A 27462-nucleotide genomic window follows, 5' to 3' on the forward strand; every position below is an offset into this window, starting at 1 on the left:
TATCCCTACATAACTAAAAACATAAACCAATCATTGCAGCAACACTGGCTTTTCAACCACCGCCCTTTGGGGGCGACCACCACCCTTTGGGGGCCTGGCTGTGTGCGCTTCTCCCAAAAGCGTTCTCACGGGTGGGAACGTAAACACGGTACAAAACACGTGTCCCTCAAAGGTCTACACGTTCCCTTCTCCTTGAGGGAGTAAAATCCAAATCATGAGTTCATTGTATCAGGGTAATTCATACTACTACACTAAAAGGGTCTTGGATCATATTTTTGAAAATTTGCATTCCGAATTACCTTTCTTTTACCATCATATCTAGAATGAATTCCCAAAATATCCAAGATATTAGCACGAGGAAATTTGTTTTGGAGAACACTCTTCACATTGTCCACAGTGAGTATATTTTGATTCTTCACTTTTTGGTACATCTGAGGAAATAAAGATTATAATTAATTTTCACCTTACATCAGTTATTTTCTTTCCTTTAGCATGCAGATAAATTTATAAATTAGTATGAGATAAAAACAAAAAGTCCTAAGCACACAATATAAATATGAATACGTACACCCCACACACATACAAATCACTCATTTTAAGTATGCAGTATATCATCTAATAAAAATGGCTTTGCGAAATTCTACAGCTTTCAAAAATACCGTAACAAATTGGTTATATTCTAATTTAATCACTGCTTATTAATAAAATAATGGCTACCTTATTTAAAAAGATATGTATAAAGCATTTAAATGACTACTTCAGAAATACTTTGTTTTCCTTTCTGATTGCTCTTCAGTAAACACCTGCCTAGACTTTCTCCGAACCCCCCTTCTGCCCCCAGCCTCGAACGTTCTAGACCCGCACACGTAATGTGAGCTGTTACTCCATTATCACTCTTGTGTTCCATGCGTCCCTTCATTACGGACCCTCTACTATTATGACCCAGCACGGTTCCGGGCACAGGGAAAACGGACAGCTCTGCATTGAGAGAGAAGGCAGATCTGAGCTAACATTAAGACATTCTAGGGAATACACAACACACAGATGATGCATGAGGATTGGAAAACTGTACTTGAAACCTGTACAATTTTATTAACCAATGTCACCTCAATAGAGCTAATGAATTTTTTTTAATAAAGAGACATTCTGGGGAAAGAAACTTCCAAGCAGAAGAGACAAGTGAGTACAAACACCATTAGGTAGCATTTTGATAGAATCAATTAAGAATATTCTTTTTAGTCCCAATTCGCTTAAATCAATATTGCCAGAGACAATCCTCTTATTGTGGTTGACAGAATCCCCATGTTATTCCTCAAAATGAGAAACTGGCATTCTTCTTTGTTTTCCTTTTATCGCTGTTAACTTTGTAACCTATTCCTTTAGGAAGCACAAGTGTGTGATTAGATCACAATTTAGTTTTATGAGCTTCTCAATATATGGGTGTTTTCTCCTTATATCAAAGTAGAACATATGACTCTAATAACTGAAAAACAGTGAAAACTTTGGGTTTCACAGTAAAACATAATTAGGGATTAAAAATTAGATTTCTGAATGAAGCAAAAATTATATATGGAAAATCTTTGAGATTATCATTTAACTAATCAGTTATTAGATATTCGTAAGGTAGCCAGAATGTCTTGCATAAGCTACTTAGATACATTAAAAAAAATCAATCTTCTTTTATATTCTTAAAATTTTAACAACTGCTCAGTAACTTGGTAAGCAAAACTGAATGCACAGAACATGAGGTGTGAATAACAATCTCCACGAACAGGCCACGGGACCCGGGACCCGGAGCACGGCCAGCGCTGGCCCAGCACGGCCTCCCTCCCAGTCCCCTCTCCCTCTGCTCCCGACGCGGGCATCACTGGGTTTGTGTGTGCCGTTCCTTCACCTTTTAAGTACTAGAGTTTTACCCTAATGTAATCCCATGCACTGTGATATTTACCTCTGTTTGTTTCTGAACTTTAAAGTTCATGGTAACATGTTAGCCTTCTGTGTCACTATGCTGATGCAGACGTGCTGTTGTATATCATTTCCTGTTCATGTGAACAGACCCAACTTGACCCATCTGTTTTACTACTGATCTGTATCTGTATACGCGCGCGCACACATACACACACAATCCTGCGTGTTGCACTCTGGATTCTGCTAAGGATGGCCTCAGATGGCACAGGTACAAGAGTTTCTCTTGGGGGCGGGGGTGTGTGTAAAGAGTTTGCAGAATTAATGTCAAATTTTGAAGTATTACCAGATGGTTTTCGGTGTGGCTGTGCCAATTCAAACTTTTCAGGCGGTGTAACAGGGTAAAGGTATTCCCACTGGTCTACATTCTGAATGTAAATTGCCAACCTTTCTAATTACAGCCAAATTGTTGGGTATAAAATAATTATTTCAGGGAAGTCTTCCTTTCTGTTTTTCTTATTTCTGAAAAAATTATCTTGCTTACTTACCAGTAGTTGTAATAAATATTTATTTACCTCCTTAATTTCAATAAATTTTAATTTACTATTGATATATCCTCTTGTATTTAAAAAAATCTTTTTATATTTTTTTCTCTGAGATTGTAATTTTCTTTTTGATTTGTAGGAAACCTTATATAATGGGATATATATCTTTTATTGATTATACACATAGCAAATACTTCTTCTGCTTGGAGCTTATTTCCCCTTATTTATGGTATCTTTCTTTTTAACAAATTTTAATTGTAGTTCAAGTACAGTTTTCTTTGGTTTCACTTGTATGTAGCTAAATTTACTGATATTTTCTTTTGGGCTCACAATTTTTTAAGTGTCCAGGAAACTCTTCCCTTCAGTCCTAATTTCTTCTAAAAGTTCTAATGCTTTGTTTTTCACACTAAACTTTTAAGGTACCTGAAATGATGTTTACGTAAGGTAGGAGCTCTTATGCCTGTATTGTGATAATCAGTTGTCCCACCCCCAGCAGCTGAAAGTCCACTCTGACTTACTGCGATGTCACTTCTGTATTTTGGTTCTGGAGGCCCCACCTGTTCCCGACTCTGGTCTATAAATCCTTCCCTTGACCAATACCATGCCATCTGCACAGAACTTTACAGATGGTCTCTAGAATGGCCAGACAGGTCACTTCACTCTTCCTCCAGAGAGTCACAGCAATTACAGGTCTTCACTCTTCCGTACAAATTCTATTTATTTTTTTAAGTCTTACTGAGGTATAACTAACAAATAAAATCATAGTATATTTAATACAACATGATGATTTGATAAAATCCTGTGAAAGGATTCCCAACATCAAGTTACTTAACACAGTCATCAGCTTATTCACTTTGCTTTTTTGGGAGGAGCACTCAGATCTTTCTCTTAGTAAATGTCAACTACACAATGCAGTGTGACCAACCAGAGCCCCACGTTGCCCGTGGGATCCCCACAAGGTACGCCTCTCACACCTGAGAAGTCCGTGCCTTCTGACCAATGTCGCATTTCCCTCATCCTTTGGCAGACACTTTTCTACTCCATTTGCAAGAGTTCGGCTTCTTTTGATTCCACGTGTGATATCAAACAGTATTAATCTTTCTCTGTAATGTATTTCACTTAGCATGATGTCCTCAGATTCATCCATGTTGTTGCAAATGGCAGGATTTCCTTCTTTAAGGCTGAATAATATCCTGGGGGTGGTGGTGGTGGTGGTGGTGGTGAGGTGTGTGTGTGTGTGTGTGTGAGTGTGTGGTTTTCTACATCCATTCATCTGTTGATGGCCACTGAGGTTTTTTCCACACCTTGGCTATTGTAAATAATGCTGCAATGAACCTGGGAGCTCGCTTTCTTTGCGCACGCCCAGAGTGGCATTACTGAGTCGTGCTGTGATCCTACTTTCATTTCTGGAGGAACCACCAGACTGTTTTGAATGGTGGCCCCACCAGCTCACATTCCAAAAATTCAGCGACCATCTATGCATGGGTTTATTTCTGGGTTCTTGATTTTCTGTTCCAAAAATCTATGTGTCTGTTTTTATGGCAGTTCCATACTGTCTTGATTACTACAATTTTGTAATATTAATTAAAATCAGGAAGTGTAATGCTTCCAGCTTTGTTTTTCTTTCACAAGACTGCTTTGGCTATTCACAGTCTTTTGTGGTTTCGTATGAATTTTAGGTTTGTTTTACCTATTTCTGTGAAAAATGCTACTGAAATTTTAATAGAGATTACATTAAACCTGTAGATTGCTTTGGGTAGTATGGACAATGTAACAATCAATTCTCTAATGCCATTCCAACTTTTTTCTTTTCACCTTTCCAACTATTTGTCTCCAATTTCTTTCATCGATGTTTTATAATTTTCAGTAAAAATATCTTTTACTTCCTTGGTTAAATTTATTCCTAAGTATTATATTCTTTTTTTTGATGCTTCTGTAAATAGGATCGTATACTTAATTTCTTCTTCCAGTGCTTGTTAGTGTACAGAAGCACAACTGATTTTCATGCCCTGACACTTCACTGAATTTGTTTACTAGTCTTAACAGATTGTTTGGGGTTTCCATATACAAGATCATGTCATGTGCAAACAGACTTGACTCCTTTCTTTCTGATGTCAATGTCTTGTATTTATCGTTATTGCCAAATTCTCTGGCTGGGACTTCAAGCACTATGCTGAGTCAGAGTAGAGAGAGTGGGCATCATTGTCTTATTCCTGATCTCAGAGGGAAAGCTTTCATCTTGTTCCCACCGAGTATGATGTTTGCTGTGGGCTTGTCACATATGGTTTTTATTATGTTGAAGTACATTCCTTCTCTACCCAATTGGTCGAGAGGGATCATAAAAGGATGTTGAATTTTGTCAACTGCTTTTTCCCCATCTACTGAAATGATTATATGATTTTACTCTTCATTTTGTTAATATGGTTTATCACGCTTATTGAATTTGTATATGTTGAACAGCCCTCACATCCCAGAGATAAATCCTACCTGACCGCGGTGTGTGACCCTTTTAAGTACTTTGAATTCAGTTGGCTACTATGATGTTGGGAATTTTTCATCTGTGTTCATCAGGGATATTGGTCTGTAACTTTCTATCTTGCATGTCCTTTTCTGGCTTTGGTAGCAGGGCAGTGTTGGCCTTGTGAAATGAGTTTGGAAGTGTTCCCTCCTATTTGTTGGGAAAGTCTGACAATTGGTATTAATTCTTATTTAAATGTTTGGCAAAATTCACCAGTGAAGTCATCTGGTCCTTATAACTTTTCTTTGTTGCACTTTTTGATTACCGTTTCAATCTTCATACTAGTAAATGATCTTCAGACTTTCTATTTCTCCCTGATTCGGTCTTGGTGGGTTATATATTTCTAAGAATTTTCTTCTAGACTATTGAATATTTAGCTTGTGTACGTACAACTTTCCATGTTTTTATCCATTCTTCTGATATGCTTGCTCATGGTTCATTCCCTCGTACTTACTGTAATTATCGATGTCGGGGGTTAACATGTGTCGGTTTGCCATTCGTTTCCTGTGTGTCACATGTGCCTTTTGCTCACTGCTCTTCCTTCACTGCGTGCTCTCCTTCCTCTGCTTCACTGATATTTCTTAGTGCATCATTTCAACTCTTCTCCTGAATTTTCAACCCTATTTTTAACTTGTGTTCTTTGTGCTTACTCTAGGAATTGCAACGTATGTGCAATTCCTAGAGTAGGAACTTAGCACTACCTACTTCTATCAATCCTGACTTAATACTGTAAATGTATAGAATTAGTTTCAAAATAGATGCATTTCATCCTCTGCTCCTTTGTACGTATGTATTGTCATCACACATATTACATCTGTATACGTTAGAATTTATGCTTTGTTCAACCTTCTGTAACTCAAAGAGGAGAGACAAACACAGCCAGACAGCCTCCCATGTTCACCCCGGCGTCTACATTCCATCCCCTCGTCTCTCCCTGCGGATCTGAGCTACCATCTGGCACCATTTCCTTCCGCCCCGAAGGGTGTCCTTCGGTACTTCTCTGAAGCAGCGAGGAATTTTCTCAGTCTTTATCTGTAAGTGTCTTTACTTCACCTTTTTGCAAGTATCACAGTTCTTATTGAGTGCTTGAAAACAGACTTATTTCAAATGTTTCATCCAGTGTTATAACTGCTTAGTATCGACTGGCTAATTCACTGATGGTTTCTCCATCACTGCCAAGTCTTGGAGAAACTTTTTACCTTCTCAAATACACATTTTCATCAAATATTCATTAACTATGTAACATTTTTTTTATCTTAAACTTGCAAGGTAGGGACAAAAAATTAAATTGTTTCTAAGTTTGCATAGCCACTGGGGAGCTGAGCCATCAAGTCCTACTGTTTTATTACAAACACTGTACTTAGTCTACCAAATTTCCCTACCACATTTCACTAATCTTCATATACTTTTACTATGATTTTGACCTTCTATTATATTTCCCCTCTCTCCTGGTACTGTATTTTTCAAATTATTTAATTTAGATCAAATAATCTGCTCATTGAAAGTAATGAAACAGCATTAAAACTTTATCAATTCATATATTTTTCTGGAAGTCTAGACGTCACTCAAATTATCCTAAATTAGTAAGTCTAAAGGAGAGGCTGCACACCCAGGGGAACGACAGTGCCGCCTCCGCACGTCGGACTGCAGGGGGTTCTAGCTGCGCCTCTCTGAACCGTCCTCCCCCAGCTTTTCCCCCGACTTCTTCCTCTGGTTGTTCGGGACAACTTATAGGCTGTAACATATTCAATGCTTACTTCCATGCTGCTTTCTACTGAACCCAGTCGTCTCACGTGAAATTCAGTTTTCGAAGAGAGTACAATATTGTGCTAACATCAGAGTAGATCATTCAAAAGGTGAGCGACTCAAAAATACACCATCATGCAAATTAACATCTGATATAAGATGCTTATGGAACAGTGATTCAACAAAAATAATTAAGATAACTTAGGTAAAGGTAATTTTGAAAGGTCTTCACGTTTCTTAGCTTTGAATAGCACATTGATCCTTTTATAATAATGTAGCTGGACTTTATTATAAATAAAAGGTATGTCCATCTGTCTAAGCCCCTTATAAACTCAACATCAATCAGTAAAACCAATAGACTGGGGCACAATATTGACAAGTTCTCCAGGGCGCTGCTACATTACTGAACAAAATGATCTCTGGTCACCGCAGGGTAGGTAGTTTTGATCCCCAGGATCATGAATTAATGGGGAAGTTAGTGGTTTGCCAGGGAGCTACCGAAAAGGAGTAGAAAATGGACAGTGCTTTGGTAATTTCCTTCTCAGTTTGGAGAGAAACCAATCCTGTTTACAAGGGTTGACATACCAAAGACCAATGAATTTGAAAATGAACAGAAGTTATTTTTTAAGCTATAATCTGACTTTCTTAATAACAACTTTCAAATACATTTATATTTTTTCATGATGGACTACAGTAGTTTCAAAACCTCAACTATGAAATAATCTTCCTGTCTCTACTCTTCCTTAATCGGGCTCTGAACCAGTTTTGGACCCCCACTCCCCCCCAATTTCTTTGTCAGATTCAGTTTCAGTGTTATTACCATTTCCGTTTCAATTTACGGTCATAAAGTGATCTCCTTCTCCTTTGAAATTCTATAGAAAGTATCTATACACTGTAACATTTAGAACATTCTACTTTATCATTTAGAATATTTTACTTTTTCTATTCATGGTTTTACTCAAAATTTGTTCAAGAATTCTTCCCTGACTCATCTGAACTCATTAAACTCTGAACTTCTATACTCAACTTCAATTCCTTTATTGGCTAGGTAAACCTCAGAAAGTTCAAATATTTTGGCAGTGCCTCAGATGCATAATTTTTAAATTAGGGACAATATTATGCACTTCAGTTGGGAATTGCAAGAATCAAATCCATCACTGCATTAACCCCCATGATAGTTTTGATAAACTTTGAAAAATGATATGAGGATAATTATAATTACAGTAATGCAAGAAACCCACTATACATTCTAAATAAATTACGCCCAGTGCGTAAACTCACATGTGTGATGGATTTGAACGCCTGTGATACGTCGTACTCCTCCGCAACGTAGTTGAAAGCCCGCCAAAGAGCAACTCCAGCATCCCTTGTCCCGTCAACTTTACCATCCGTATCAACAATGAACACAAAACCAATTCTGGAAAAAGAAGATCCGTAAGGAATGTCACAACTACTCCTTGAACCACGAGAAACCATGACTTAAAAACATGTTAGACTGTAACATCTAAATGGAGAGAATGTGTAAGTGGGGAAATGGAAATATTATTGAAACGGGTTTGATCTGCCTATTCGCCGAAATCTTCATCTCTGATAGACTCCTCCAAAATGCATACTCTCCGGTGGTAACACTGTGGAGTGACCGTGTTTTTCTGGGGGGAGGAGAAGAGGGTACTCTTATCACAACCACAAGGAAACGGATTCATCTTTAAGTTCCCGAAGTGATCCGATTTCTCTCTCGGGAAGATAAACAAGATCACTGAGCAGCTTTGGTGGACTGAGTCTGTAGAGTTACGCACAGCCCCGCTGGGTCAGGCACTGGAGAGAAAGCACTGCTTTGCATCCCACGTTAACGCTCTGTAGCACAACACGAACACCGCTGGGCAGTCTGCTACAAACTGCTGATTACCGTACCTAAGAGGAATCTGATGATAATATAACATTTCAGCAAGTCTTATAAAATCCAAGGTATATTCTTGAGCAGGATCAATAAACAGAACCTAAAAGAAAGTAAATAGTCTATAGTCATTATTTGTTTTAACACTTCAGAATTTTCATGAAATTCAAGTTTAGTCTAATTTCTACAGCTAAAAGTACGAAACTCAAGGTTTTTAAAAAGAAATTTCTAGCCATTCTACAGGATTTTAAAGACATCAAGCACACGTCTACATTGTGCCTCCGTCTGTTACTTTTACTGACTGACGTTAAGGGCGGGTTTCTAAAAGCTGCACATCCAATTATAGTCACACACAGAACTTAGTAACATATGACTCGTTTTCTTTTCAAAGCACACCATAAAATATTTTTTACAAAAGGGAAATATGTTGTTCTAAATGTTCAGTGGATTTTCTAAGGTTTTAAAAGGGGAATCAGCAACAGAATTTTGAGGCCCTCTCTAAGCATTAATGTAACTGATCACTCCAGGTTGATGCAGGAAATAAGATTTTCACTTTCTATATTAAAAAAAAAAGTCCCAGGTGTTTCTCCATAATTAAAATTCTATAAGGCTGCTTATGGCGTAATAACGAATTTATATTCTAAGATGATAAAATGGTATTCATGTATTTTTCCATGAAATAAGTGAAACTTTGATCCTACAGAAGAAAGAACGTGTAAACGCAGCGGTCAAGTTCACACCGGCATTAGGACGGTGCAGGGAGGCTCCGTGACCAGAGGCAGGTCAGTGACACTGGCTTCGGACACCGACGCGGCCACGTCGCTCAAGCACGTTGCATCAGGCAGCTATCTCCTCCCTTATTCCTCAGGTGCCTATTTCCCAACAGCGGGGGCCTCTGAAAAGAACGCTGCTGCCTTTATAAAAATGTACGCAAAATGTCAAAATATGAAACTCACCAAATTATGAAAATTGCGCCTTATGGAAGGTAATTTTCCAGGGAATACTTGTTTCAGAAGTTCCTGGCAACTTGCAGGCCAGGCAGCATAGAAACCGTCATTTTCTAAGTCGTTAATCCACTAGAAAAGAATACAGAAGTCTGTTTAAGCTGTATTAACACTCAAATCATTTGCAAAGGTAGACTTCATTCTGTCAAAGGGCAAGTGGAAATATACTCAGTTTTCCATATTGGTCTGATTAAGTACAGGAAGTCAGGTGGATATTCTTCAATTAAGGAACACGTCACAGACAACAACTTTGTATTAACACGGCCTTTTACATGAAGCCTTCCCCCCAAATTGCTGACTCCATTTTACTCGTGTTTTTTATATTAAAAAATAAAGTTGTATTAAAATTACTCTCCATAAACCACTGAGCACAGAGAAATACTTCTCAGCAGTACAGGAGACAAGACCCTCTGCCTCCCCTCTCAAATTGAAAGGCTTGGATATATGAAAATTAAATGCCTTAAAAAAGTTATAGAACATATACTAACTGAAGCACACAGAAAAAAATAAGGCAAACTCAAAATAAAATAAAGCGTAAAAGAGATGAGCAATACAGGCCAAAAGGGATAACATACATATAGCTTCAAGTCATAGAGAAGAACAGGACAATGCAAAACTTGAAGATCAGGCGGCTTCTGCAGAAACCTAGACGCAAGTTTTTGGGGGTTTAACTATGAGGCGGTGGTTTAGAGAAGACAGAATTAAATACACACACTGAGAAATGAGGGACAGGGAGGAATCCAGGGGATTCGCAGCCTGCAGAAAGGAACCCTGTATCAACATGGAGCAGACTCTGAGAGGACAAGACTTGTCCAGGCCACAGGACGGGAGAGCGGGAAGTATGTCTCAGTGCGAGGCACACTTCGGAGTGCACGTGGTGTCTGCGGAGGAAACACAGTGGACAGGGCCACAACCCCATGTTAGTGGTGAACAGGTGTGATGGAGATCTGGGACTAATTTATTTCCAGAAGACTCTGTCCTGGTGGCACTGAGACAGAAGGAGAACTTTGGCCTCCCTGGGAAAGTCAAGTAATAGGGTATCTTGTTTCTTTTCTGGTGCAATTCTTGCCAAGATGTGAAGGTAATGGGAACAGTTCTTTCTTTAAAAATTATTTATTTTTAGAGAGCGGGGAAAGGAGGGAGAAAGAGAGGGAGAGAAACATCGAGGTGAGAGAATCAGAGCAGTTGCTTCTCTCGGGCCCCCAACTGGGGACCTGGCCTGCAGGCAGGTGCCCTGACCCGGAATCCAGCTGGCGACCTTCTGCTTTGCAGGATGATGCCCAACCCACTGAGCCACACCAGCCAGGGCTGGGAAGAGTTGTTAAAGATCCTCACAACAGGCCAGGAGTCCCCTGTGAACTGAGAATCTCTGGAGACTCAGTCGTCAGTTCAGTTCATTAGACTTCTACGGGAATCCTAGGCCAGAAGACAAGGTTCCACACAGAGGATGTAAATACCTGGTCCCCTTGGTGACCAGTTATATTACTTTTTTTAAGTGAGAAACTGGCCTTATGCTTTATGGATCAGTCCCAATGAACCTGATGACGATAGCAGGCAGTCGCTGTTAATGGGAATCCAAACAACTGGAGGTGTTTATCTAGAACGCACATTTCTGGGTGCCACCTCAGACCTGCTAACAAGAAATTCAGGACAGGCCCCGGGAATCCCTATTTAAAACAAGTGCCCTAGGTGATTCTTATCAGAGGTACTAAAGTTAGAAAACTATAGCAACGGCCTATTTATAGCATGGGTATTGGTTTAATTAATTAGGTGATATCCTGACCCATTTGGAGAACCACTGAAACACAATGGAAGTCACTGTATAGGTCCAGAGAGACTGAAGTGCCCACTTTGTTAACGTCAGGCAAACTCAGAGGCAGCAACGATGACTGAAGAGTGGCCACACCACGCTGCACACAGAATAGGCACTGACGGTTAATGACCCGCCTCCGTCAGTTCTGCTGGTCGTAATTCTTCTTTGTACCTAAGCTACCAAGACACTGAATGACTTGTCCATTGAATGGCTAAGAAAGTCCAAAACTCTACCCTTACACAGAAATCATGAAAAACTGGAAAATCTGGGGGAATCAACATTAAGTACTATGAAACCTAATCAAAAGTGCGCAGTGACCTTGGGAATGCACATTGGAGAATGGCAGAACCCCGAAACAGTGAGAGCCCCAGAACTGAGACCAGTCATAGGGCCTATCTAATGCACTCCTTTCCAAAACCCTGGGCTCCCAGGCTCAAGCAAACTTCCCCAGCAGGTAGCACTTTGCATGTGTCATCACACATTGAATTACGAATATCCTGTACAGGTTCACTAGGAGCAGGTCCTTGGAAGCCTGCACCTGGTCCCCACTGGACTCCACCCCATGCCCGCTCCCCCTCTGCTGATATTACTTTGTATCTTCTGCTCTAGAAAGTCATAACCATGAGTATAATGATGTCTAGGCTTTTTTAATCCTTTTAGCCAATCACCAGACTTGGCTGTGCTCTTGGGGACCCCCTGACACACGGGGGTGTTAAAGCATCACCTAGGGTAGTTACGGAAACACTCTCTCAGGAAGTAGGGCTCGGAGGTGAAGTCTGAAAAGAAAGAGTTCATTGGGTAGAGGGAGGGGAATCCGCTTTCCAGGCAGGAGACAAGGGGCATTGGTGAAAAGAATGTTTCACAGTGAGTGACCAGCGGAAGGAAGGAGTAACCCATCCACAGCCTCCTGGGCCACACGCAGGTGTCTGTGCTCCAGCCCAGGGAGAGGGGTGTGACCAGATCTCAGACACTTTCCTCGACTGCGTCCCACAGATCCGAATCTAGGAGGGCGCTGGCATCGGTCCAGGCAAGATTTGCATTATATTCTGGTGGCAACCTTACAGTCCTCAGATCTGAACTATCTGGGGTTTTGTCGTTGCTGCCGTTCATGCAGTAATTTGGTTGTTCTCCTTTGGGTTGCTTTACCTTTAAAGCTGGGACGGAGACTGAACTAGTGAGGAAAGGCAGAGAATACAGGGAGGGTGAGAGCAGATGCAAGAGAGAGAGGGGGGTATATCAATATTTTTACCTTTTCTTCTGAGTTCTGCTACACGACCTCTTCTTTCAAATTGCTTAAGTTTATTCTAAAACCTGACAATATTTGGTTTTATGTTAAGTCTCAAATCTACTAAAGGTTTTGAAACAAGGAATTACATGAATACTTACTAGTATTGAAGAATGCCTAATGTCTAATACATAGTTACTGTCTCTAACGCGTGAATTTAATTTTAAAAATTTGCTCATATCTTCTCTGCTGATCCCGAGTTTCTGGAGGCCGTTCACCCTCTTTCCTTCCAGCTTCAGCATGTCCAATATACTTCACATTTAAAGAAAAGAGGTAAGTGTTATTTTGATTTGCCAACATTTAAAAACATCCTTTAAAGTTTATGACTTTGTCAAAGCATTAAAAACAAGTTTCACTGGTATTTTTATCCATAGCAGGAAAACATACAATTATCAAACTCATTAACAAATAAGGCTAGGAGTTCTAATTAGTTATCCAGGTTAAAGTTGAGGGTTCTTTGTTTTTTGTTTAGTGATTAACAAAATCTTATCTAAAAGATAAGACAAGGAACAAGGTGTATTGATTAGATGATTCCTTACCAAAGAAGCAAGAATATGCTCTCTCCTGAGCAAGCCAAAAATGAAGGGAAAAAAATGTCACTTTGATAAATCTACTGCAAAAACAAGATCAAACATGACCTAAATTATAAAATTAGTACAGAGAAAGCCCTATTAAAGCATGAAGTTCACATCTGTTTAGAATACATTGTAGTATTTCTAATTATATACACAATTTGTTAGCTCAAACATGACAGAAAGTATTACTGACAAAAATAATACCAATAAATAACCCTATTGCCTTCCCCTTTCAGAAATGGAACCAGAATAAAGCAATTCATGGATTTTAGAATACAGTTTCCAGGGAGAACCAGAGAGATACACATTTAAAAATTAGAGATTTCTTAACCCCTTTAGTCTAAATTTTCTCACTTATAAAATGAAAATTTTGGATTAAAGCTTTACAATGCTCATTGATCAAGACACTTTTTACGCAACTGAATTTAAATATTCTCCATGGTTTTGGAGCTGCCATCTTGGTTATTCTGAGCTAGTTTCAAAGGGAAAACAACCCTTAACGGGAAAATCATTACAAGGTGCACTGGCAAGTGCACAAGACCCAGCCCTGCTGCCACCTGCTGTGCATCCCTGTCTGTGTGTGAGGTCTCCCCAAGTCCCTGCGTCCCCTTCTATGCAAAGAGAGCAGTCAAGGTCACTCCGTAGGGTGTCCGTGCCAAGTTCAGTGACTGCTGGGCGCACAGCTGCCCTCAGCCAGTGTTAGCTTCTTCCTTGCTCTTCCTAAATGAAGAATTTTGAAAACTGATTTTTAAAAACGGTTCTTTAAATGTGCTAGATTTATTAATAAAATTCCTTCTACTTCTGGACTCCTAAATAATTCTCCTGTTTCTCTTTTAAATACGTAGTTACTTCCTTTAGGTTTGCCGGGAACACTGCTGGCTTCCGCTGCCCTCGAGATACGCGGCCCAGACTCCAGCCTGGTCGTACCCGACCCTCGCCCACCCCAGTGGCCTGTTTCCCTGCCTCCTCTTCACGCCCCAGTCTGGCCACGGCAGCTTTTCCTCTTCTCCTCTGCGCCATGCTTGCCGAGCCTCCGTTCCCCCACTGCCCGATTCGTCCTTCAACTCTTACCTTAAATGTCACCTCCATGGAGAAATCCAAACTCTACTGTCCCCATGCTCCACAAGAACTAATGTACAAACTCCCAAAGTGTCCCACTTTGCTTTCTATAAATCACGCTGTAATTATTTAACGTTGGTTATTCCACTAGGCTGTAAATTTCACTTAGGCAAGACTTCCATCTTGTTCACCACTACACCCCAAATATCAAGTGGTTTCTACAGACTAGTAGGCACTCCAATACTTACTAAAGTGAATTTTAATATTCAGTTGATTTTATAATATTGAATTTCAATGTTGCTTGCATTAAAAATACCTATTTACCAAGAGGCCAAAAGAATTCTGAGGCAGACGACTTCATTCAGATGCAGACAAACACACGTACACAAGAGGGCCTGCCAAGCCCCTTTGCTAGTCCTTTCTCTGGTGGTTGTCTTGTCTGTAGTGGCACGACTGGAGCTCGGACAGGCTGGCTGTCCAAGTGGATGCCATCCACGTGGTACCAGTTTCCGCCTGCTCACAAACGTGCTGAGGGGACTGCTTAGAGATAAAGATGTGCTCGTGGTTCTGAAGCGGCTAGAAGAGGGGCCACTGACGGAAATCCTCAGCTTTACCTGGCCGTGCCGCCCTCCTCCCTGGTCACTGCCCTGGCCTCCGGCTGCCTCAGCCTCCCTGGGGTCTGCGGGGGAGAGGAGGGCTTGGGCACAGCCTCCATTGAACCAGCGCTGCCCTAACCCGTGAGGCTTTGGCTCCTTCCTCTGTTTCCAGGACCAGAGGAAGAGGGGCTGGGCCATGGGGTACGGAACCAGCTCCCACAACCCAAGACGAGATCAGAGACAGGAGGCAGGGAAGAAGCGCACAGTACTCCGCCCCCCAGCTCTGTTTATATCTCCCACATGGACCTCTGTCCAGACCCACACAGAACTTCAGTGATGGGGCACTTTCTTCCTCCCCCCTTTCCTATATCGTCTTCTGCCAGTCACACGCTCTTCACAATTTACCTATGCGTTCTGATGGTTCTCTGAGAACCTCTTTGATTGTTTGTTTGGTACTAAAAGTGTCAGAGGTATAACTACCGGCACACATCTTATCTTCCTCTAAGGGAGTCACAGCAGCCACAAGTGGTCACTTCAACGAGGAGCGAACGTGAACCGCACACCCTGCAGCGCACTAATCACCGGGTGGAGGAGCCAAAGGGGTTGTATTTCTCCAATAACCTACAGCCTTTCGACATTCCACAGCACCACGTCTCTGCTCTGAAAATCTCCCCTTCCATCAACACAGAAACTTCCCACATCTGCCTGTCATCTCGCTGCTTTTCCAAACCCGTTCTCACTGTTCCTGAGCAGGAATGTAATTTCTGTCCCTCTGAAATCTACAGGCCAGGAGCTAACAGCTGCCGTTCTCCCAGCCCGAGGTCCCAGGATCAATGGAACAAAGAGGGAAGCCCCATTCAAACTACCTACTCTGCTTCTCAGTCTTCCCTGTATTTTCCTAGATATTTCCAAACTGGTACGAAAATACAATAAACAATTTAAATTCAATATAATATATTCAACTGAATTCACAATGAGTGCCTGAAATAAAGTACAATGTTACAAAATTCATTTTATACTACAAATATTAATTTTTAAGTATTTTTATTTTACAAAATTAATTTTATATTCCAAATATTAATTTAAAAGTACTTTTATGCTTGTCTTTAAAAATAAAATAAATGCAATTGATTTCTCTTTTTCTGGCCCATGACTGATTTATGACCAGTGGCGTGAATAAAAGACTATCTAATTCTGCTCCAGAGCATTTTTGAAAAAATTTTTTTTACATGAGGAAAATGATAGCAAGCACCCTGAATTCCGTGATTCCAATTTCCTTTTGAACAGATACAAGCACTTTAAATTCTCCCGGTTAATCTTCCTCTGAAGAACCGGCTTTCATTCCTCCTGTTCCTTTCCGGAGGGCAGCGCCCCCTGGCTGCTGGGATGGTCCCCTGCTGAAGGACAAGCCTCGGGTTCAGGGAAGGGCAGTTTCAAACCACGGGATCAGCGGGGTCTGAGGTTTGGGAACTCCAGGTCCCCGCCTGGAAAACGCCCCCAAGGTCTCTCCCAGCACTGACGTTCTGAGACACTTACCAGAGCATTCTATGAACACGACAGAAACCTTTTATCCTATCAAAAATGCGTGTGCTTTACCTTTCAAGGGGTTATTTGAATTTTGACAACTACTAAACTCAGGGCAATATCCTTTTACACAGGCCACAGTTAATATCAATAATTCAACACTCACCTAAAAGGATCAGGGGCGTCCACGTCCACTCGAAGGCCATTTATGTACAGACGGGCTTCCCCCGGGGGGATTTCAAATCTGTTGATGAGCTCCTTGAAATGGAGAACAACAGGTGACCAAGTCACACAACCCCAGAGTCAGACGGCACAGAGTCAGACAGCCAACGTTTCCGGCTCGGCCAGCCATGTCATCTCCGCTGCCACCACTTGGCTGCCCTTGCGGCACGAAAACAACGCAAACAACACCCCCCATCGGCACAACAATACTCCGGTTAGGCTCTCACCTGTGCACACCCGTGGCAGGCCAGATCTGACTCCCAGGTGGGTCACAGTTTGCCCCCCGCCCCCAATCTCGTGATGGGTATGTGGGGGACAAGTTAGAGACACCAAGACCTGCATATTTTGATTTTGCAATGTGATGTGATATCAAAGTTCTAATGCCCCAACGATGACTCCTACATTCTACATTGTGCGTGCGCGTGTGTGTGTGTGTGTATGTGTGTGTGTCCACACTGAGAATCCGATAGCTGGCATGTTCCTATGCTTCAGTCCTGGGACTCAGAACTTCGGTGCATGTGTGAATATCTGGAGATCACTTGAAATTCCTAAAGGTTCCCTGTCTTCTCATTCAGTAACTGCTGCTCAAGTGCCGACCGTGTGCTGGAAACAACTCCAGGCACTGGGGCAGCAATACTAGGAAAAAGGCACTGCCCTCCCCCTCCCCCACCAGCACAGCACAGGCAATAAGGCCGTGGTGAGGGAGTTAATCTACCGCGGATCTCAGTCCTGCTGCTTACTAGTGCTAAAGTCTGCACAAACTCACTTAGCTCCCCAAGTCTCAGTTTTCTCATCTGTGTAATGGGGTACTGATATCTACCTCACTGGTTTGTTATGAAGTTTAACTATATCATATACCTGTGTCTAGTCAAATTTATAGTACTCACAAATAAAGCCTTCATTATTACTATTATCAGTGTAGGCAAGTTAGTTTAGGAGGAAAACAATTTTAAAGCAGTGCATTTTAAAGTGATCACATGATAAGTGCCCTAATAGAGATTTGTATAAATTACGTATTCCACAAAGACAGATGAAGAAACTAACTTGAGGAAATTCGGAAAAAACGACAGAGGTAAGTGCTTCTGTATGTTCATCATTCACCACGACAGGTGAGGTACATACACGGGAGGGGAAGAGGAACTCAATTTGTAACACGGCAGAAAATATTTCCACTGGATCTACACAGAACACTGGCAGGAGATTAAACCCTAATGTTCGAAGGTTCAAAGGCAAAACCCTGGTTTGTCTTCAGCTCTGTCTCAGGCTCTCCCAGCGCTTCATTTGGTTCAGGCCACTCAATCAGAAGTGGGAAGCATCACAAGCATACAATGTCCCCTACAGTGCTAGCTCCCTCAGGGACTTTTACGCCAAGCACAGTGCTTTGAAGGAAGATGCTCACAAAGGGTAATAAACTGAGCTTAATTGCTGAAACACACTGCCCGTCTACTGGAGATTAACATCAACAAATTCTTCCTCCTTCCCCCAGAGAGGTGGCCTTAAACCCTCGTAAATTACCCCGAGGGTCTGATTTCCTGCACCCTTTCTCAAATCGAGGCTAAGAAGTCAGTCTGCAGCCCTGGGGTGAACCAGACACCCTGAAACCCTCCTTCTAAAAGGAAACACGAAAACTGCTAGATTGAAGTATGAAGAATGCTCTCTGAATGAATGGTTAGCTTTTAAAAGGAAAGGTTTCTCCTAAGGGCAAAGAAGTGGTAGAAATCCGAGTCCAAGGACACAAACAATTTCAGGTTCCTAAGACCTGGGTTTTTTAAATGTATTTATTTGTTGTTCAAGTACAGTAAGGCCTTGTGCGCAGACCCAAAGAACGGCCCCCCTGGGGTGAAAGGTGACCTAGAAAACCAAGTGCCCTTCGAAATCGGCACAGACACCTGTGGATCTCGCCTTGGTTGGGAGGAACAGCAAGTCTTCCACAACAATCCATTGCCTCTGGTTTATCTTCGTAGGCGTTTGAGGCTAGATTTCTATTTTTTAGGTCCAAAAAACACGCACAGACTTATTTACTGTGGAATTAAGTTGGGAGTGATCTTAGCCATTGAGGAGAAACAAATATAAATCCCTACGGAGACATATGACTTCATTCGGAAAAAAAAAAAAAAGAGGGAACGATGTATTGTAACATCTTTAACCACCAGTGGGACTGGGCCGCTACCTGCAGCGCAACACTTCCTGCAACACTTCCTCCGCTGACTGGCTGAGGTTAGAATGGTAACTGGGGTTTATTAACAGGTCTGGAGGTCCCGAGACTGAAACTAGATGCATTCTGAATTTCAAATCTGAAGTCAAATCAGATATAAATCTGAAGATAGGGGAAATTTTTTCCAGGATGTGAACAAAAGAGATTCTAAAGGAATGTGTTACAGGGGAACTTTTAGAGAGGTTATTGGATGAAGGGAATTTTTCTAGAGCTGTGAAATTCTCGCATACTCTAAGTAACTAGTTGACATAATTAGGAAAGGCTTGAATTTCTTTTTGGGTTAGTCTAATTCTTATTTAGCTTTTACATTTAAGTATCTCACCTGTTTTTTATGTAACTATGCAATTAAAACAATGCTTCACACTGCTGAAGTAAAATTTAGAAGTTACCAGACTACCTGACCATATTACCATTTTTTTCTTCCTAACAAGAAAATGGCACGGAACATAATGCAACAGTGAACAAGACACACACACATTGGTTTCAAAGCACCAAGATCAGCTTCTGGCTGATCTCTGAGAAAATAAGGGCTGTTACCCTACAAGGGAAATCTGGTGTTCTTCAGAGTCGACGCTGTCGTCTCTGGAGTAAACCAAACCCAAATTCACCTGTACAACTTCAGCAAAGTCAGAGTTTCTGACTAACCTTTGCTGAGTTCCAAGTCACAACTCTATAAAACCCCACACGAAGAATCCTTATGCTCATTCCAGGATCTTCTCCTGCCCGGTCCTCCGGCCCCTCTCACGGCCCATAGAGGTAACCGTTCCACACTTGCCCCCAGTTTTTGTTCAACCTCTGGGGTACCTTTATGCAAATACGAATACCTACACATACGTATCTGTGTTGCCTGCTTTCTCACACACACACAATAAACTTACCAACAGAACTCACCATCAAACTTTGACTATTATAAATCTGGTGCTTCTGTACAACTTTGATCTGTATTTGTTTTACTGTGAGTGAAGACAGATCATTCTACACATTCAAAGTCCATTATTATTTCTTTTTTTGTGTGGTTACCTTTGGTTTACATGCTTTGCATAAATCGTCTTCTTGCTGTACGTAGACGAGATGTAATGGCGACACACCTCCGGGTGGTCACGCGCTCACTGTGATTGTGGCACTGCCAAGGGCTCCCCAAGACCCTGTGACCTTCCAGTCACTGCTGCCCTCCTCCCGGGGCGGGAACCCCAGTTTGTTCAGTTACCACGCACATCCCCACACGGTAGGAGGTAACACGAACTTCTGGTCCAAACACACTTTCCCAAGACCAAGGACATGAAAGCCATCACCATCATCCTTCTCTTTCCTCCTCATGCCCCTGAAAGAGGCGGCCAAATGACAGTATAGGGTTGAGATTGTTCAGCTCACTGATTAAGGTCAAGATCTCTGTCCCAGGGTGAACAGCCAGGACTGCAGGCTCCAGTGCGATGCATGTGGTTGATACCATCTTCCTGCCTCCTTCTACTTGGCATCCATATCCGAAGCCTGGAGCTTGGCAACCATAAGAGGAGAAAACCATGCCTGTGGCCACCCGTTTAAGACTTCTTTTTATGTGAGAAAAACCACTTTTGGTGGCCCTGTGCATCTGAAATTGCATTACTTAAACCAAACAAGTCCTATGCCATAAAATGAGGCAATGTTCTAAGCACTTCACAACTATTAACGCAGTTAGGGTCATTTGGGGTCTTCAGATAACTTGGGAAGCCATTTGTCAGAACCTTACCAAACTACCTGTCACTTCTGTCCTGTGTGCTATAGGATTCTAGTAATATTCCAATGGTCTAACCTTGACTTGGTACTTACGTTTTTAAGCAAAACTAACTGTGAGAAACAATAATTGATAGCTTTTAATGTTTATCCTGTGAAGCCATACTACATGAGCAAAAGGTTTGGAGTACAGGGTGGACGAGGAGGTGAGTGAAACCCATGGCAGGAAAGATTGGGTAGAATCACAGACTGTATGCAGACAGTACGAAAATGGAAAAACTGGAATTGTTTTCTTTCCATTTTCTTTCTTGCATGAAAACGGAAGACCCAATGTCTGAAACAGTGACAGGAGCACAGTAAATTCTTTTAAGGAGGAATTCAAACAAACCTGCTGATTTTTCTGTATTTCCTTCTTCATAAGTTGATTTACAGCAACTCTGGTCAGAGTCCTGGGAAAACAAATATTGGTATAACTCATTCCACCTTTATGTTCAGGACTAATCTGTAGTTCAAAGTANCTTCTGAGAGGCTGGCAATTTCTCGGTTGCTTAGAGTTATTGGCTCTGGGACTTTGAGTTCTTCTTGTGCCATCTTTCGGGTTATTCGTGACTGTTCCATAGCAGGATCAGAGCCCTAAAGTGTTCACTAGAACAGGGCAACTAAGTTGCTGGGTTGTGACACTGTATGTGGGGGCGGGGTCAAAGAGGGACTCAGGCGTCCCGTCTGCTGCCTGCCGCCCTGGCCCTCACCGGTGCCGAAGGGCAACTAAGTCGCTGAGTTGTGACGCTGTATGTGGGGGCAGGGTCAAAGAGGGACTATGGCATCCTGTCCACCGCCTGCCGCCCTCACGGGTGCCGCAGTTGCTGCCGTCACCTGGCCCATGCGTTTCGTCCCACTGCACGCGAGTGTGCCACCGCCGTCAGCCCTCCCTCGCCCCCTGGGGCCTGCGTGGTCCGTCTCACTGTGCGTGAATATGCGCCTGCGGTCTGCCCCGTACCCCAACTGGTTCTCGTCTGCCTGCACGCCTGGGTCGGGGGCCCTGTCCTGCCCGACCCTGCTCGCTGCTGGCTCCGCCCCTCTTACCGTCCCGTTGAACGGTTAGATGTAGTCGGACTTCTGCATAATTCAATTTTCTGTCCTTTGGTTGTGTCTTTGTTTCTCCAAACCTTTGTTGTATTCAAACTTGGTTGTAGGAGAAGGCACAGTGTTTCCACCTATGCCTCCATCTTGGCGGAAGTCAAGACTTCTTTTTATGTGAGAAAAGCCACTTTTGGCGGCCCTGTGCATCTGATATTGCATTACTTAAAACAAATAAGTCCTATGCCATAAAATGAGGCAATGTTCTAAGCACTTCACAACTATTAACGCATTTAGGGTCATTTGGGGTCTTCAGGTAACTTAAGAAGCCATTTGTCAGAACCTTACCAAACTACCTGTCACTTCTGTCCTGTATGCTATAGGATTCTAGTAATATTCCAATGGTCTAACCTTGACTTGGTACTCACATTTTTAAGCAAAACTAATTGTGAGAAACAATGAATAACTGATAGCTTTTAATGTTTATCCTGCGAAGCCATACTACATGAGCAAAAGGTCTGGAGTGCAGAGTGGACGAGGAGGTGAGTGAGACCCACGGCAGGAAAGACTGGGTAGAATCACAGACTGTATGTAGACAGTACGAAAATGGAAAAACTGGAATTGTTTTCTTTCCATTTTCTTTCTTGCATGAAAACTGAAGACCCAAAGTCTGAAACAGTGACAGAAGCACAGTAAATTCTTTTAAGGAGGAATTCAAACACACCTGCTGATTTTTCTGTATTTCCTTCTTCATAAGTTGATTTACAGCAACTCTGGTCAGAGTCCTGGGAAAACAAATATTGGTATAACTCATTCCACCTTTATGTTCAGGACTAATCTGTAGTTCAAAGTAATAGAATAGTTGGTATGAGAAATTCACAACCCTAAAGTCTTCGTATATGGATACATATGTGCACAAGCCAGTACTCCACTCTAGGGAAAAACCGACGTGCGTGAGGAAGAAAGGCCCTGATTTCATAAGCGCTGTATATACTAGAATTAATTGATATCATTATGTTAAGTGAAATCACCCATTTTCATGAAATGTATTCAATGGAAAGAATCCCAGCTATAATCAAACTAATGAACTTTATTATACCTGGCTTTTATGGGGAAGTTCTGTGAAATGTCCTTCATTAGTTTCAAGGCATCATAAACTGGAGCGGCCATTATCTGAGAAGCTGCTTGAAAACTAAGATCTGGAAGGAAAAAAATACCATTAAAAAATCTAGCATAATGCCGTGCCTTTGCAGACATCTCCATGTAATTTATTTAGCCCTTCTGGCTATATAACCTTGTACAGACACGTTAACACTCTCATAGTTATCAGTTTTCAAAAACTTGAAATGGAAACGTAGCACTTATTTCCAATTAAGATAAACTTTACACTTTTATCAATCAGTACCATTTAATACTTAACACTTGCTTTCCCCAAATTATAGTATAACAACTTTAGAATGAGATATATGAAAAAAATGCTGATGCAAAGCCATTTTTGTCTATATTTAGGTTAAAGAAACAGGCAAGAAAAGGCTTTGATACAAAGAATAACCAAAGGAAGAAAAAAAAGAGTTTGAAGAGCCAATTCTGAAAAGAACATTAAGGAGGACCTAATGTGTTTAACTCGGTAAGTATGAAACATTCATTTTCTCTTCCAGTACTGTTCTACTTTTATGCTACAATAAAGATAAAATCCTAAACTTAGCATTATTTCACCTGAAACAAGAGTTCTAGGGAAAGAAAAATGTGTGTGGCTTCCTGTAGTCAGTCTCCAATATGCCAGAAGCAGAGCAGAGCCTTAATATTCTCAACAAAAGAAAGTATCTCATACACAAGAGCTCAATACTGATGAATGAATGAGTGAATTAACAGTAAAATGACAAGTGAGACCCTTTATGTTACATTTCTGGTCATTCTATTGGTACTAAAGGCATTTATAAACAACCTAATAAGGGAGGGAGGGAAAGAGAAAGAAAAGAGAAAAGGAGAGAGAGAGAGAGAGAAGGTACCGGTCAATGTCCCTGTCTTGAAAACGTACTTCCTTTGGCTTCTATGCTGCCCTCCCCCACCTCTCATCATCCCACCATGTCTTCTCCGAGGGCACTGCTGTCACCAGCACGGAGTCAGCGATGAGAACAGGGTCCCCTGCCCCTTGCGCGTGCGCGGAGATGAGCACCACCACACCCGCCCTGCACGCTGCTTTGGTCACCCTACTCTTTCAGTTAGTACCACTTGCGTGTGGCCCAGGACAAAATCGTAAATTTACTTAAAACCTTCATTTTGCTCATCAGTTTTTGTTAGTGTTTGCGCATTTCATGCATGGCCCAAGACGACTCGTCTTCCAGAGTGGCTTAGAGATGCCAAAAGGTTGGACGTCTGCTTTATACTATGATTTTTTAAAAATTTATTTATCTTTAGAGGGGAAGGGAAGGAGAGAAGGAGAGAAGTATGAATGTATGGTTGCCTCTCATGAGTCCCCTGACAGGAACTGGCCTGCAACCCAGGCACGTTCCCAGACTGGGAATTGAACAGCAATCATGTGGGTCGCAGGCCCGTGCTCAATCCACTGAGCCACACCAGCCAGGGCTATACTATGATTTTTAACCTTCTAAATCCTCTTCTTTCAGCTTAAGAATTTTATATTCACCCCACTACTAACCCTTATCATCTGGATACGTCACAATCCCCTCCAGTCAATCATTTTAATGCCAGTCTCGTCATTCCTGGGCCCCAGGTTCCTGCCCCATATTCCTGCTTGCATGCTCTATGTTCTCTCAGGCTTACGGCTGGAAATCTTGAAGTCCTCTGTGACTCCTTCCACCTCCTCCACATTTGCCAGACCCGGCTCTCCTGCCTACGCCTCCACCATAGTCCTCGTCCTGCCTCTGGTCCCTCGATTTCAATGATGCCTTAATTGGATTTCCTGCTTCTAGTCTGTTCAACTCTATCGTATACAGACACTAGGAAGGTTAGTTAAAACTGAGCTGAGCTGCGTGTTCTCCGTTTACGAGCCTTCACGAACACTCTATCACTTACAATTTTCTGAATTACAGGTCCCTTGCAGCGCATTTTGAAGATACAGCAGATTGGCACTTGCCCAAAGCTGGAGAAGCTGGGAGACAGGGCTACCTGTTCACGTGTGCATAGGTTTCTTTGGGGGTGATGAAGACACCCTGACACTGACTGTAGTGACAGTTAAAGAACTCTGAAAACGCAGTGAAGCCCACTGAACAGTACACTTCGAGCGGGTCAACTGTATACTATGTCAGCGATGTCTCAATTAACTGTTATATTTTTAAAAAGTTGATGAGATGTGATAAAAGTTGTGGATCACACAGAAAAACAACATGTCCCCGTGACCTGCTGAAGTTTACAAATAATGAAAAAGAAAACTACAAGTTGTAAAGGACTCATCCTTCAATCCTAACTAAATTCTGGCCACACAAGTCCCGCGCTTGGGATGCCGGCCCCGAAGCTGCTCCAAGTTAACGGAGGCGCGGGCAGGGGTCAGTCTATCACAACCAAAACGCGACACAGACAAAAACTGGATTTAGTCCTGACCTCTCCCGACCTACGAGTGAGAATTTTTCATCAATGTTACAAATTCCCTGAAATACAATTTACTGCTTCCGATGAACCTATAAGATAAATTAGTGTATACTTTAAAAAGGATTAGATAATATCAAATAACTACACTTATGTGAATTGTAAGTCTTACAAACAGAAATACAATTTGCTCGATGGAGAAAGTTTTAAATATTTCCACAAAAAATAATGTAACAATTTATATTATTTACATCACAGTTATTATCACTTTCTATTAAATAATTTATATAATGTTAAACCAAAGCTTATTTAACAGAACAGAGCTCAGTTACCACACTGCTGTGTCAAAGCAGACCAGACACTCACCCTGTAGCTCCCAGACTTTCAAAGGCGTCATTTCCTTGTTGCTCTCGATCAGGTACTTTTGGAACGCGGTCAGATTCGCTCTAAGGTCCGAATACCTTTCTCTGCATTGGGATATTAAGCAATGCTAATTATCATCCCCGACTACGAATCATCATGTAAGCGGCATGTTTTTGAAATGAACTCTTCCTGATAGTCAGATACAAACTAATTGTTCACCATTAAGAGGACAAACCATGATGCAACTACAGATGCAGAACTCAAATAAGGACGAAGACACGTGTCTGTTTTTTTTCAACACATAAACCAAACCAAACCTGGAGAGACGGAGCCTCCCTCGACCATTAACATCATCACTGAGAGGTCACGGGGGAGGGCAGAATGATTAGTTTTTATACTATATAGTTTTTATTTTAACATTTAAAAAATTAAAAGTATTGCTTTTATAATTTAAAATAATTACTATAAGGAAAGGCACTAATATTTTCTATACAATCTGAGTCTATTCCTGAAAAGTTCCATGTTTGAAATGAATAAAAAGCATAAGATAATTTTGCCTCACATGAAACACATCTAGGTATCCTGCAGAGTGCCAAATAATAATGCAGAATGACATTTACTGTATGTACAAAGTATAATCTTCTATCTCTCATGAAATCAAGACACAGTATCATTTCAGATTTAAATAGAACTCTTAAAAATGAAATGTTAGCTTCCATTACAAGTTATAAAATATGTATTTTCAGCAATAAAGAGAAATGAAGATAAAAAGTGAAAAAATGTATTTACAGAACTGCGCGAGTGTTACAGATAACAACAGACAGATACACCACAGGGCCAGTCTGCAGTTCGATGACAACGTGGGGCCGCATTTCACTGGAGCAGCAAGGCTGACCAAGACTGAGCTCGCGATGAAAAAGCAACAAAACCTCAGAAAAGCTCAGTACAAATTACATTAACCCCTCGTTTCTCAAACCTTGAAGTTGTGGAATAATATTAAGTTTATGAGGGCTATCATATTGTTTTTCATATTTAATCATACTCTTAAATTTCAATGCTACAATTATTTATGTAATTCAGGCAAAAATACATTATTCACATGTGATACATTAAAGCAAAGGTTTTTTAAGGGGTTGGGAGGCTTGCCTAATGAGGAATGGTGTAAGAGCTGACTTTGAGTAGTTCCTCTCTTAAAAAACTAATGTGCAGAGGCTTTCTAGAAGATGCACAACTTATTCCCATTAAAAGTTCTGTTTAGCCCTGGCTGGTGTGGCTCAGTGGATTGAGCGCAGGCCTGCGACCCACATGATTGCGGTTCAATTCCCAGTCGGGGCACATGCCTGGGTTGCAGGCCAGTTCCCAGCAGGGGACTCACAAGAGGCAACCACTCATTGATATTTCTCTCCTTCTCTTCCCCTCTAAAGATAAATAAAATCTTAAAAAAAAGTTCTGTTTAAAAAAATATGAAACTACAGATTCCAAGATATTAAGACGCAGCTGAAAATGGAATAAAAACGTGTTGTTATTTACTAAATAAATAGCTTATTTAGAATAAATGTTTTACAACAGGCACTGACTTTTTAAGGCCCCTAAAGCACACCACTTGGGCAACGCGGGGCAGAGCTGTAACACAGTCTTCTGTACAAACTAGCACAGCCTCCAAAAGTGTCCCCTTGCTCTGCAGTTACCTACTCACCCTATGTGCCTAAAGCATCCCTTATAAATACTTGTAATACTAAACAAGAACTAACAATACTAAAAACAGTCCTTTTAATTAATTTTGGCCTTACAGTGGAATCATAAACTTTCCCTTCTTACGAGCAAGAGAAAGCGCACACAAAGCTCCAGCGACCCCCAGACATGAG

At 41.5% G+C, this 27462-nt stretch overlaps 1 protein-coding gene across 1 annotated transcript in view; it reads right to left on the reverse strand.

Moving 5' to 3' along the window:
- The window catches only part of UGGT2 (UDP-glucose glycoprotein glucosyltransferase 2), a 120593-nt gene that overhangs the window by 60806 nt on the left and 32325 nt on the right, over positions 1-27462 (reverse strand). The window contains exons 8-16 of the mRNA XM_037057567.1: positions 25601-25701; positions 22788-22887; positions 22413-22473; positions 16631-16722; positions 12812-12962; positions 9565-9684; positions 8626-8711; positions 7996-8131; positions 300-431 (exon numbers count right to left, since the gene is read on the reverse strand). Of these exons, the coding sequence (XP_036913462.1) occupies positions 300-431; positions 7996-8131; positions 8626-8711; positions 9565-9684; positions 12812-12962; positions 16631-16722; positions 22413-22473; positions 22788-22887; positions 25601-25701 (979 nt within the window). The remainder of the gene's footprint in view (positions 1-299; positions 432-7995; positions 8132-8625; positions 8712-9564; positions 9685-12811; positions 12963-16630; positions 16723-22412; positions 22474-22787; positions 22888-25600; positions 25702-27462) is intronic.

The sequence above is a fragment of the Sturnira hondurensis genome, unplaced genomic scaffold, assembly GCF_014824575.4.
Source record: "Sturnira hondurensis isolate 20B ecotype Veracruz unplaced genomic scaffold, ASM1482457v3 Scaffold0009719, whole genome shotgun sequence".
Classification (NCBI taxonomy): Eukaryota; Metazoa; Chordata; class Mammalia; order Chiroptera; family Phyllostomidae; genus Sturnira; species Sturnira hondurensis.